The following is a 12,353-nucleotide window of genomic DNA, read 5'->3' on the forward strand; positions in this document are numbered from 1 at the left end:
ATTGTGACACCTATATAGTTGATGATTGTTTGGTCTCCTTTTGGGGATTTCTCCTTTACTAGTAACATGCCTTAAATAACCAAGCCAGTATTTCCTGTGGGACTTGGGATTCTTATAGGTATCTCTGTCCAGCCTAAATTCCCCTGCTTTTCAATACCTTGCTCTTTTATGATATTTTCATGACTTTATATTATACAAAACTATGAACCACTAAGTCATATTGGTGTTATTCTTGTAAGACAGTGACTTTGGTTTTTCAATAAATGCTATGAATCCCATGTGCCAAGTACATAACTCTTGGTCATTGGCTTTTGGCTAATTTTGTATTTCCTAGTTTTCTGCTGTTGCTTGTTAACACACTTTTCAGTGATATTATTATTAAAGGTGCCAGCTGCTTCACACACCAGGTCTCAGATCTGAAGCGTAGGCTCCCAGAGTTTGCTGTGGATTTCTTCTTTCCCAGCCCATTCACTGATGGTGAACTAGCTTCATCAGTATTTGGATGCCTTGTTTTACCCTTTCTGTTTCTTTCTTCAAAATGAATGCTAATTTTTCCAGAAAACATTTCAAGAGTCTTCTTAAGGATTCAGTGTCTGGACTTTGATTTATAATTCTCATCTTCTCTAATTTACATGTTCTGGCTTTCTATACTGGTTGAACTTACTTTACTGGGGAGCAAAGTCAGGTTTTATTTTGTAGCGCATGCTAGCCTTAAACGTATAATCTCCTGCTGAGATTATAGCATGAGCCCCATACAATAACTGCATTGACTGCTGTGTCTACACTCCCATCTGCAAGAACCCAGTCCACGTTTTGATAGTAGTTCAGAATCTATGTTACAGCTTGGTCTAAGCTGTATGTTACCTCTGGGGTTCTATAGACTGCTAAAATATCAAGATTTTTCAAGCTTTCTAAAAAATAAAATATCTCTTAACACCATTTACTTTCTACCTTATTCATATCCCCAGAGTTCAAGTTATATATCTTCCCCAAATCAAGCTTATTTTCAGAACCCCACTTGGATGACATAGAAGGATTCATCTGCATGTCACTATAATTAACGTCTCATGGAATTATATCCTAGAGAACATTCATATTGTAAGTTTGCAAGAAAGAGAAACACGTTTTGGGCTATATTCAATCCCAACAGTTTATAGAAGATCTACAACATTCTTTACGACTTCTAATTACCAAAGTATTCCTTGCTGCAAAGTCAGCTTTCCCAGTCACTGCTTCCCAGTGTTTTCATTGCCCAATCACTGCACTCACAGTGGTACCCTTATTTTTTTTTCAGCTGTGAAAAATAGAACATATAGCCAAATTAAAATAAAGAAGTCCTTCTATCCATCTGGTTTTCTTTATTCTAATTAAATATCTGTGGTAGGCTGCCTTATAAGGAAAAGAGTAATTTTTGGCTCACAGTTTTGGACATCCAAGGTTACACAGTCACATCCGTAATGGCGCTCTTGCTAACAGAATCCTAAGCTGTGAGGAAGATCACGTGGCCAACAACAAGAAGCACCTGAGGTTGAGTTCCTGTCTGTTTCTCACTCCTCAGAAAGCTACCAGGAAGCCATCACTAATGTCTTGTCCAGTGTCTTGTCTAATCCTTAGAAATTTCCAAAGCCTCCACACCAAAGTACCACAGCTTGATTAGGTCCTCACCTTCTTGATATCACAACAGAGATGAATTTCCAAATGGAAGCCTGTGAGACATTCCAATTGTGATGAAGCCAAAGCAGGGACTAGTACTACTTTTCACAACTAGGTTTGAAATCTAGTCTGTGTCCATGTGGCCTTCTGGCAGTGTCAGGAAGGGAGCTTACATTCTCGGTTCAGCTGCTCCTTAATATTGGTGAAAGGCATGTCCTACTTCCCTGCCTTTCCCATCCTCAAGGTGTGCGAAGCGTCATCATGTTGTTCATGAAGGGATTTTCCATGAACATGAATGCATTTCTACCATCTCTGCTCCCTTTTACTAAGGCTAACACCATTGCCTATGGTTGTTGAGTTTTAGCACAGCCTGAGGCCCTATGGGAGCCTTTTAGCTTGATTTTCCTTGTGATGGGTATAAATATAATGATGTCAGTGATAATAGGTTTCTGGTTTCTCATTTCTTTAGAACTGGGTCTTTAAAATCTTAGAAGTTGCTTCTGTGCCACACGACTCTTGGTTTTTTTCTTCATATAGCAATAGCTAAAAAAAAAAGTTTGTTAATCTCAGTCACCCTGTTTGTGCCATGGGAGATGATAGCTTTAGCACCCCCTGGTCTGGATTTACACTTCTCTGGGAAGATACTGCTTTCGGCTTCAAAATCAGACCTATCTGTTGCCCACCATCTGTATCTCTGGAGCTTTCAGATAATCTGAGCCTACAAACTCCCCCTCTGACTACCATGTTCTTATTCCCAAGAATACATGAGAGTGCAAGGATTCTTGATGTGCTAAATGTCATCACTCAAGAAGCTGAAGCAACAAGTGCATGGGAATCCACCTCCAGATTGTCTGAGACACTCGCCTCCAGAGGCGAGCTCATCTGCATTCGTAGCATGCTCTCCGGATGAATATTACTTTGGAATGTTTGAGTAAATATTAAGCTTTGAGGAATCTTTACTGTTTTACATGAACATCACACCATCAATTTATTGTTTTTCTTTGCTTCCTGTCTACATTTATGGAGCTTAGGGCCACTGCGGAGGAGGCAGAAGTAAGGCTCACCCTCTTCCCGCAAAGAATCGTCAGTCTGAAGTCTTTTCATTTTGCACATGTAATTGCAGTTCTCAACCATCTTGATGATCATATTCTGACATGAAGTAAATATTTTGCTTCATCTCACACTTCTGGAGTAAAATCCTCTCTGGGTCTTCATCAGTACCTCTTGGGTTTAGCCTTGGCTTGAAGCAATGCTTTCTAAAGTTCATAAACTTAAGAAATTTATTTTTATTAATATATCACCCGTATAATTCAAGGAACTTCAAATATTTTAATCTTCACAGCTTGTTAGACTTTTAGCCATTTTCGTTTTGTACCCAGTTAGTTTGGAATCCTTTTCTAAGATTTCTTAGCTTACATAGGAAGTACCTTCAAAACTGTGCCTCATGCTTTCATTTTTTTTTTTCTCTAGGCATTTAATGTTTAGCCATTACTTCTGTTCTGCTCTATTTCTGAATTCTTCTGCATTCTTTGCCTCATACTGCTCTTGCTATAATTGCCCCAATTTCTGTTGGAATGGTGCCTTGCAAAGTTGACCTTGGATATCTTTTCTGTTATATTGAAAGACTAATCAGGTTCTCAGTTTGCCCCTGAGTCAAGACATATCAGTGATTTTTTTTTTCAGTACTGGGCATTGAACACAAGGCCTCACAGATTCTAAGAATACATTCTATCACCGTATGTCCCCAGGATCCAGATATAATTTCAATCCTTGTTTAAGGTGGTTTGATATCGGAGACAAAGGCTCAAGCAGAGCAGTCTTCTCTTCAGGTTCCCTGTGATCCTTACCTCCTCTATGGCTTTGTAAATGGTCAAATCAAAGCTAAATTAATCCTACAAAAGTTCAACAGACTTTAAGGTATCTGCTACATTGATTTGGGGCCCGTTTATAAAGATATCAGCTGGGAAGGTAAAAGCATCTTCCAGCTTAGCATTTCGGACTACTCCACAGAGGTAAACTTCCTGGGCTGACAGAGTTCACTGGTGTGGGTCATTTTGGAACAGTGAAAAAGGTATCCTCTTGGGCTCCCTTGTTCTAGGTTGCCAAAAAAAAATATATAGTCACTCAGAGTTGGAAGGATTTGTGTTAGCCATCTGGAGGAACTTTCTTATCCTGATGTCTTTGTTGATCTCTCAGCCTGAAAGCGCCAAGTTTTTTAGACTCTGGAGAATGGTGACAGACAAGAAGGCTTCCAACAGGGTTAGCTATCTCAGGACATTTCTGTTATGATTCTTGAAGCAGGAGGGAGGTGGGTAAAGAGCAGAGAGGGGAATGGGGGAACCTTTGGAAAGAGTACTGTAATGTTTCTTTTTTCACCCTAGTTTTGGATGTCCATTGTGGCCACGACTATGCCCATACCCTGTGGAGGCTTCATGCCTGTTTTTGTGCTAGGTAAGGGTTGATGGCATCGTACTAATAGCTACAGTCTGGGTGGTTGGTAGAAAAACCTAGAATGTTTGTACTCTTAATGCCTAAGCTCATATATTCCGAGAGTATAGAGACAAAGACATTTATCTTAATATTTTTCTTCTTTATCTTCCCCCTAGGAGCTGCCTTTGGAAGGCTGGTAGGAGAGATCATGGCCATGCTGTTCCCTGAGGGTATCTTATTTGATGATATCATCTATAAGATCTTACCAGGGGGCTATGCAGTGATTGGTGAGACTTATTCCTAACCTCTATAACCAGATATCGAGTCTGGTTACACATCTTCTTTCAATGTACAGCAATTTAGTTTAAAGACAACAATATATAATTCAAGTTTTGTTCAAACGACGAGCCCACGGCTCTGCCTCCCACTGTTTCTTTTTTGTAAGCCTTAGTCCTCCCTCCTGTGGAAAATGGACATAGGAATCAAATAAGAAGATGGGAAGGGGCAACGTGCATTGTCTTTGCATGGTTAGTGGGCTCTTTCTTTCCTGATAATTACGGAACCAATAATGCAGGCGATGGGCCAAGTCCAAACTGAGCTGTGCTGATGTTAATGGAGGCTAAGAAATCAAGAGTGAGAGCTGGGAAACATGAGCCCTGGACTTCTAAGATGACTTGTGAGGTAGACCTATGTATAGCACTCTACTGCCTGACCCTAGTCCATTTATAAAAGTTTCCTTATCAATAGGCGTCTTCAGTTCTCTTCATACCTCTCAAGCATCTCTCTTCTTCCATAATGTACATTTCCCACTTTACACATACTATGTAGTTTATGTTCTGAACTATGCTCTGTGTGTGCATCACCTACTAGGATCACACGTCCCAATGTTAGACTTTTGTGACCTTTTATTTTATATTTTCACATAAGCCTTCTTTTATATTTCCTCACAGGATATTTTCATTATTTTGTTGGCTTTAGGGTTTTTTCTTTTTTATGTTTCTTTAGCTTTATGGTTTACTATCTTTTAGGGGTTGTTGTTGTCATTGTTGTTGTTTTGAGACAGGGTCTCTTTACATAGCTCTGATGTCCTGAAACTCTTTAGACCAGGCTAGCCCTTTTCTCGTGTTTGAATAAGAAATACAGTTAAAGTATGAGTGACTAGTGAGTCGATAAGAAAACAATTTAAAATACATAAGATTGGTTCTATTGTATAGAGTCATAATGATTTAAATGTGTAAGAATTTTAGAAGATATTTAGTATCCATTTTAGTCAGTGGATGAGAGCACGGTATACCAAGGAAGTATGCCTTGTTAATATAGTAGACACAGACTCAAAACCGGTGGATCCTGATCAATAAAGGTAATGCCATTGCTCTATGTCCATAACATGATTCTTGAATTTTCACACTATTTATTTATAAACTGACATGATTGACACCTGAGGCTCAAAGTAAGATGCCATCGCTGGGTCTTTTAATGTTCAGTGGAAAAGCAATGAATGGGTAAGATATCACTCTGTTCACATTGTAAATGAAAAGCTCTGCATCTACACAAATTGTGACTTGCTGAATGTTATACATACATTAGATCAAAAGGATAATGTTTGAACAGGCCAGCTTTCTAGCCCTTACTCTTGAAAAATAGTAATCTAGAATTCCTGACACTAACCAGGTCCTGTCTCCTATTCTGTGTCATTGTCATTGTGCCCTCATTTATTGTCCATGTCAGGAAAGACAACTCCAATCCATTAATACATTCCTGTCATTCCAGGAGCAGCAGCTTTGACAGGGGCTGTCTCTCACACAGTCTCCACAGCTGTGATTTGCTTCGAATTAACTGGTCAGATTGCTCACATCCTGCCCATGATGGTGGCTGTTATCTTGGCCAACATGGTGGCCCAAAGTCTGCAGCCCTCCCTCTATGACAGCATCATCCAGGTCAAGAAGCTTCCCTATTTGCCAGACCTTGGTTGGAACCAGCTCAGGTCAGGGCCAGCCACCAGCTGGAATTAGTTTACATAATGATGGGAGGAGGGAGGTTCTGGAGTGGAAAATGAGACTAGATCAGTGTTGGGAAGCATTGTTTCTTAATTATTTTCATATCTGCACACACTTAGTAAATACTGTGAGTGAGAGGAAGCATGGCAGACCTTGTGGGAAAAAGGAAGGGCCAGCATAGGCCATGAGTGGGCTAACCCAGGATGCTTTCTCCCTCTTAGCAAATTTACAATTTTTGTTGAGGACATCATGGTACGTGACGTGAAGTTTGTTTCAGCTTCTTGTACATACGGGGAACTAAGAAACCTACTCCAGACCACCACAGTCAAGACTTTACCATTGGTTGACTCCAAAGGTAAGTGGAAAGTAAGGAAGCCAACAAAGACTACCCACCTGGTGACCAGTGAGTTGTACAGTGGCAGAGAACACCACTGTCACCTTAGTAACTCTCTAATGCTGATATTAAAACACCTAATGGAAACATGGTAGGGAGAACTGTTTATTTCAGTGTATGGTTTCCAGGAGTTCAGTCCATTTTGGTAGAGACAAAATGCTGGAACAGAGCAGCACACATCGTGGCAGGCCCCGATGCCAAGACGCACACCGCCCCCCCCATTTCTTGTGCTTCTATTTTTTCTTTCTGGGATGCAAAACTATAAGATCATGCTACCTATATTCAGAGTGGATCTTGCCCCCTCATTTAATCTCTAGGAATGTCCTCATAGACACACCCAGAAATGGGCTCAGCAGTCTTCCGGGTGAGTGGGAATCCAGTTAGGCTGACTGTAAGCTGCTGGGGAAGCTCAGCAAAGACTTACTGAGGAGCACACTCTTCCTGCAGAAAACAAACGTCCGTAACACAGGCCCACAGGCAGTTAAACTGCTATTAAGCCAGTACGCGAAGTTCTTACTCTTCATGGCCGCCATGAATCTTAAAGTCTTCCTGGGCTTGGGATTGGTGAATGTTCTGTATTCTAATGCAGAGCTAGGCCTTTAGACTCTGGTCACAGCATTTTTGCCAAGCAGTCAATACAGAGCTATGTTTTATATGTGTCTCTCTCTTAAGACACCTTATTTACTAGATTTTTTTTTCATTTATTAACCCTGAACATATCGCCAACAGCACTGTAATCCTACCCAGACAAAAACTCATCTAACATGTTTCCTCAGTAAGGCAAAGCACAGCCTTCCCTTCCTGTGCTCAGAAACAGTAGACGGCATCAGCAGTGCATCTAGGGGACATTTTAAAGAGCAGAATCACCACACAAAGCAGAGATTGGAGAAACACTGTGGCTCAGATAGACTGCTAACAGAGCCCTTGTTTCTCTGGCTGAAATGGGGAGGCCGCGTGCTGTTTGTTCACCTCAGCTGGGAACATGAGATTCACGAGGTTCACTTTGTTGTTGCTCTGTGCGTGGCTGTGAATTACAGCCAAGACATCTCTAGTATTGGAATCACAGATATATATTCTTGTGAGCAAGTGAGTTCACAAATAGGGACTAATAAACATGTGGGTCAACTGTAAATCCCCCCATACACACTTAATTAAATTCTGTCATTTCTTCAATGACCAACCTAAGGAACAGTGAAAACTCTTCCTCATGGAGGAGTGAATGACTTTGGTAACTGTGATTTTCACATTTCCTTCTCGTCACCATTCTTCCTGCCCACCACTTTCACTTAGGTGTGTGTCAGTTCTCCCTGTAGTCTGTCTTTCTCATTAGATTGGGTAGTCTTTGAATGTAGATGTCATAATCTCTATCTTTGGAGTTCTAATTATTAGCTGGACCTTCCTAGTCTGTGAATTAGAAAATAGAGATGAGGAGCTGTTTGGAGCCAGAAAAATTGTTAGTTTTCAACTTCAAATATTGAGTGTCCAAATTTCTCAAGCTACATTAGTCTAGGCATTTCCCTAAGCTCAGAGACCTCTAAGGAACTTCTGAAGCCATGGATCTTCCTGTTACATGGCAGCAAGGGCGCAGCCAGTGGGGTACAAGGCTTTCTTGATAATGGCCAAGAAGTAACCGTATATGGTACATCTAAGATCTAAGTGCCCTTGGTGCAATACTACGGTAGTAAACTTAATGCAAATGTTCAGCACTGTAGCAGAATTCCTATAAACACATAAAGGGCTCATGAAAAGTAAACACTTTGCTCATATTCTATCAGGGTCAGGTGCTTTAAGTGATGAGTCTTCTAAAATAGAAGACCCAGTACTAGGTTGCCCATAGACGTCTTTCAGAGTGTGATTGAGTCTAAGGTTGTCACAACTGCCTCTCACGTTTCATTGCATTTGGATAGGGTTGATCAGCCTATTTTAATAGTGAGCTTACATATTTGCAAACACTATGTTAGGGCAGCATACAGCTAAGTACAGATTAGCACCAATTAGTATGGTGCCAATTGAGTCTGTAAGTGCTAAATGTTAGGAATTACAGGGATCAAGTTAGGCCACCCTGGAGTTTAAGATGAGTTTTTAGTAAGAAAAGGCAAGAATTCGAATAAGAAAAGGCTCTCAGCTTCTATTTCACCTGACCTGGTAGCCGGGTGGATGTGGAGCTGGCCATCAAGGACACGTGGTTCTCCCCCAGATTCAATGATCCTGCTAGGCTCTGTGGAACGCTCAGAACTGCAGTCCCTCCTGCAGCGCCACCTGTGTGCAGAGCGAAGGTTGAAGGCTGCCCAGGACATGGCTCGAAAGTTATCAGAGCTGCCCTATAATGGCCAGGCTCAGCTGGCTGGGGAGTGGCATCCTGGTGGTCGACCTGAGTCCTTTGCCTTCGTAGATGAAGATGAAGATGAGGACGTCTCCCGGAAGACAGAGGTGACCAAGACAAAAGGGAAAGGGAGGCTGACAGGGAGAATTGTCAGTAGGTGTCACCAGTGGCATTGCTGGACTGGGTGGGGCAGGGCGGGACTATGAGAGGTGCAGGACAAAAGGAAGGGGGGAAGGAAAACACGGAAGAGTGAGAAAGAGACAACATGGAATCCATGGCAAAAGAGACTAGTGCCAGGATGGTGTTTTTGGAAAGAAAAAAAGGAATTTAGGAGGTTGGGGAAAGGGGTACAGTTAGATTTCCTGGGCACCTGTTCGTAAAGGTAGCGAGGTATCATGTGATGTGGGACTTCTCTGAATCTAAGAAGTTTGCTTATTTTATTTTTTAGCTTCCACAGACTCCAACTCCTCCTCCTCCTCCCCCTCCTCCTCTGCCTCCCCAGTTTCCTATTGCTCCATCATACCCTGAAGAGCCTAACGGGCCACTGCCCAGCCACAAACAGCCCCCTGAAGCTTCAGACTCTGCAGGTAACTGCCTCTCAACACGTCCTGGGAATTACATTAGGGACTCACCTTTCCCTAAGAGCTAGTCTTGTAAGGAGATATGAGGCTGCGTGATTTTAAGAGCTGACTCTAATTGGTTAATCTCTATAATGCTGTCTTAGGGAGTTGGGACAGAGGTAGAAAAGAGGAATCCACTGAGGCACAGCGTTGAGGAAGTGCACTTCTTTAATGGCACAGTGTCAGGGGCCACTGGAAGCCCCTGGCCACTTCCTCCATCTTCTCACTGCTCCTTTCAGATCAAAGGTCCTCCATCTTCCAGCGCCTGCTGCACTGCTTACTGGGCAAAGCTCACTCCACAAAGAAGAAAATAACCCAGGTAAGGGTGTGTTAGAGAAAGAAGGATGGTCAGTTTGTCTTTTAGGAATGGAAAACCAAAGTCCTTGGTTAGAAGGGCAGAGGTCCCACCAAGGTGATGGTTTGAAAAGGGGGCTTTTTGGAACCTGCCCTAGAGGACATAGTTTCTGAGAATCATGACTAACCTGAGAAGAGAAGGGAAGAACTTGGCCTTGTATCTTTGTTCCTTAGGATTCAACAGATTTAGTGGATAACATGTCACCTGAAGAGGTAAGAAAATCTATAGCCTGAGACGGATTGTTTCACCCAGTGAAGGTATTGCTTTTTTTTTTTTTTATAAAGAAGCCATTATTGAGGAATAAGTTTCAATAAAATTAAGCATTTAGTATATTTTAAGAGATTGATCACCTTGACAACATCAGGATGTTGATTTTGGTAAAAATCATATTAAGCATTACAGAAATTATGGAAAGAATTTCATGTGAAAAAAGTCACCTGGTATCCCAGCTATGATTTAAATCTAACATAGAGAGAGCTCGGCTTCTAACTGGTGCTGAACTTTTTATAAGACCCAGCAGCAGGCTGGAGAGATGGCTCAGTGATTAAGAGCACTGACTGCTCTTCCAGAGGTCCTGAGTTCAATTCCCAGCAACCACATGGTGGCTCACAACCATCTGTAATAGGATCTGATGCCCTCTTCTAGTGTGTCTGAAGATAGCTACAGTGTACTCATATGCATAAATAAATCTTACAAACAAAAAAAACCTATTAAAACAAAATGATCCAGCAGCAACATCTTCCCCTTGAACAGAAGCTGCAGTTGTATCTGGGTGTGGTCAGCTCACAAACACTAGAGTCCAGTAATGGCTGTCTATGGAGCCCTTGGCAGACTTAACACAGTGCATCCATACTTCATTTGCAAAATGTAGTTAGAGAGAAAGTTTTTAAGAGGATTCCATGAGCTATGATGTGCACAGCAATTAGAATTATGCCCAGCACAGATGAAGTTCTTGGCAAACGTTCTCTGAAAATGGTGTCTCTGTTACTGGGGAAAGGCAAAAACAAACAAACAAACAAAGCTGAGAAGTTCTGGGATGATCTTGAAGCAAGAAAACAGATCCTATCTAAGTCCTCTAGCCCCAATTTCTTTGCAACATTTTGGATAAGTGTCCTCTTATGCTAAAAGCTAGTTAGGCCCCACATGACCTTTGCGTCAGGCCATAGGAGTTTAGAGTATATATGGCTATGTCCAGAAATTTCACATGAAGGGAGGCTCACTGTTGACACCATACTAAATGTGAGGACAACTTTTACTGACATTTTCTTATGGTTTGAGTGCAGATTTGGACAAACAGATGAAGTGACATCACCCAGAAAGTAGGACCAAAGAACATCTTAGATTCAATTATAATGCTAGAGAGGATGGCTTATCTGGATTTGTACCTTAGTGAGTTAGTTAATAGACCAATAGAACAAAACCATGCACAACATAGACAGTTCAAGTCAACTACGTATGAAGTGGTACAGAGTCTGTTCAGATTCAATAAATATCCACTCTGCTTTCCACATAAGGGGCAACTGCTAGCTTCCTTGGACTTCACCTGTTGATATCACTTAGCACTCAATGAGTGCACATCCAGTAGGCAGAGCAAAGGTAAGTGCCAACATTCCAGACTGAGTATAAAAAGTGCCATTTCTGAAAGGCAAAGACTCACAAAGTGTCAAGGTACGATATGGATTATTAGACAGAAAACATGTCTGATTGGGAATGTCAGTAAGGTACAGAACGAAGGTTGGAAAGAAATGAAAATGGAGGTAATAAAAGTTAGAAGGTTTAGAGACACAGGAGAACTCTCAGAAGACTATGGGAAGGAGCCACTTTCTGGGTACCTGAAGGTGAAGGGTAAAGTTTGAGGCCAGATAACAGAGGAGAAGTAAGCTGTGAGTCTCTGAGAAGAAAAAGTATACCTATTGATCAATGGTTTCTGTGGTGGTTCCTATAGAACAAAGCCGAGTTGAAGGGGTCTCTGTGAAACTTTGTCAACAGATTGAGGCCTGGGAGCGGGAGCAGCTGAGCCAGCCTGTGTGTTTTGATTTCTGCTGCATTGACCAGTCTCCCTTCCAGCTGGTGGAGCAGACAACTCTGCACAAGGCAAGCCCTTGCTGATTGCTCAGGGCTAAGGGAGGGCAGAAGTGGGGACATGCTGACCTGTACTTTCCCCATCAGACTCATACACTCTTCTCACTTCTTGGCCTCCATCTTGCCTATGTGACCAGCATGGGGAAGCTCAGAGGTGTCTTGGCACTAGAAGAGGTAAGGATGAACAAATCTCACTTGACCAGAGAGAGGGAAGAATGGATCCAGGACAAGGGGACATGAATGGGGAACATATAATACAGATGTCCTATCAGAAGACTGCAAGGCATGTTGTGGTCACATAGTTTTCCAGCCCAGAAGGAAGCCTGTGTATTCTTCTCCCAGCAGCTTAACTTGGGAATGGGCTTTAGGTGTGAGCTATGGGGAGGGGTGTGGAACTGTGAGGGAGATATTCTTCGAGCACTAAGGAGAAGAAGGTTCCTGGGGGGTGCTTTCTCAGGGGAACTGGAGAGGAGTTGAAATACAGGAGTAGTTTGTCTTT

General features: G+C 42.0%; 1 protein-coding gene across 2 annotated transcripts in view; it reads left to right on the forward strand.

Annotated features, from left to right (window-relative positions):
* Positions 1-12,353, forward strand: part of Clcn1 (chloride voltage-gated channel 1) — a 28,986-nt gene that overhangs the window by 14,474 nt on the left and 2,159 nt on the right. For both annotated transcript variants that reach the window (XM_087656183.1, NM_013147.1), the window contains 10 exons: positions 4,035-4,104; positions 4,260-4,370; positions 5,854-6,067; positions 6,302-6,435; positions 8,672-8,904; positions 9,246-9,384; positions 9,657-9,736; positions 9,946-9,984; positions 11,762-11,866; positions 11,942-12,028. In XM_087656183.1, coding sequence (XP_087512309.1) covers positions 4,035-4,104; positions 4,260-4,370; positions 5,854-6,067; positions 6,302-6,435; positions 8,672-8,904; positions 9,246-9,384; positions 9,657-9,736; positions 9,946-9,984; positions 11,762-11,866; positions 11,942-12,028 — 1,212 coding nt within the window. The remainder of the gene's footprint in view (positions 1-4,034; positions 4,105-4,259; positions 4,371-5,853; positions 6,068-6,301; positions 6,436-8,671; positions 8,905-9,245; positions 9,385-9,656; positions 9,737-9,945; positions 9,985-11,761; positions 11,867-11,941; positions 12,029-12,353) is intronic.

This window comes from Rattus norvegicus, chromosome 4, assembly GCF_021556685.1.
Source record: "Rattus norvegicus strain SHRSP/BbbUtx chromosome 4, alternate assembly SHRSP_T2T, whole genome shotgun sequence".
Classification (NCBI taxonomy): domain Eukaryota; kingdom Metazoa; phylum Chordata; class Mammalia; order Rodentia; family Muridae; genus Rattus; species Rattus norvegicus.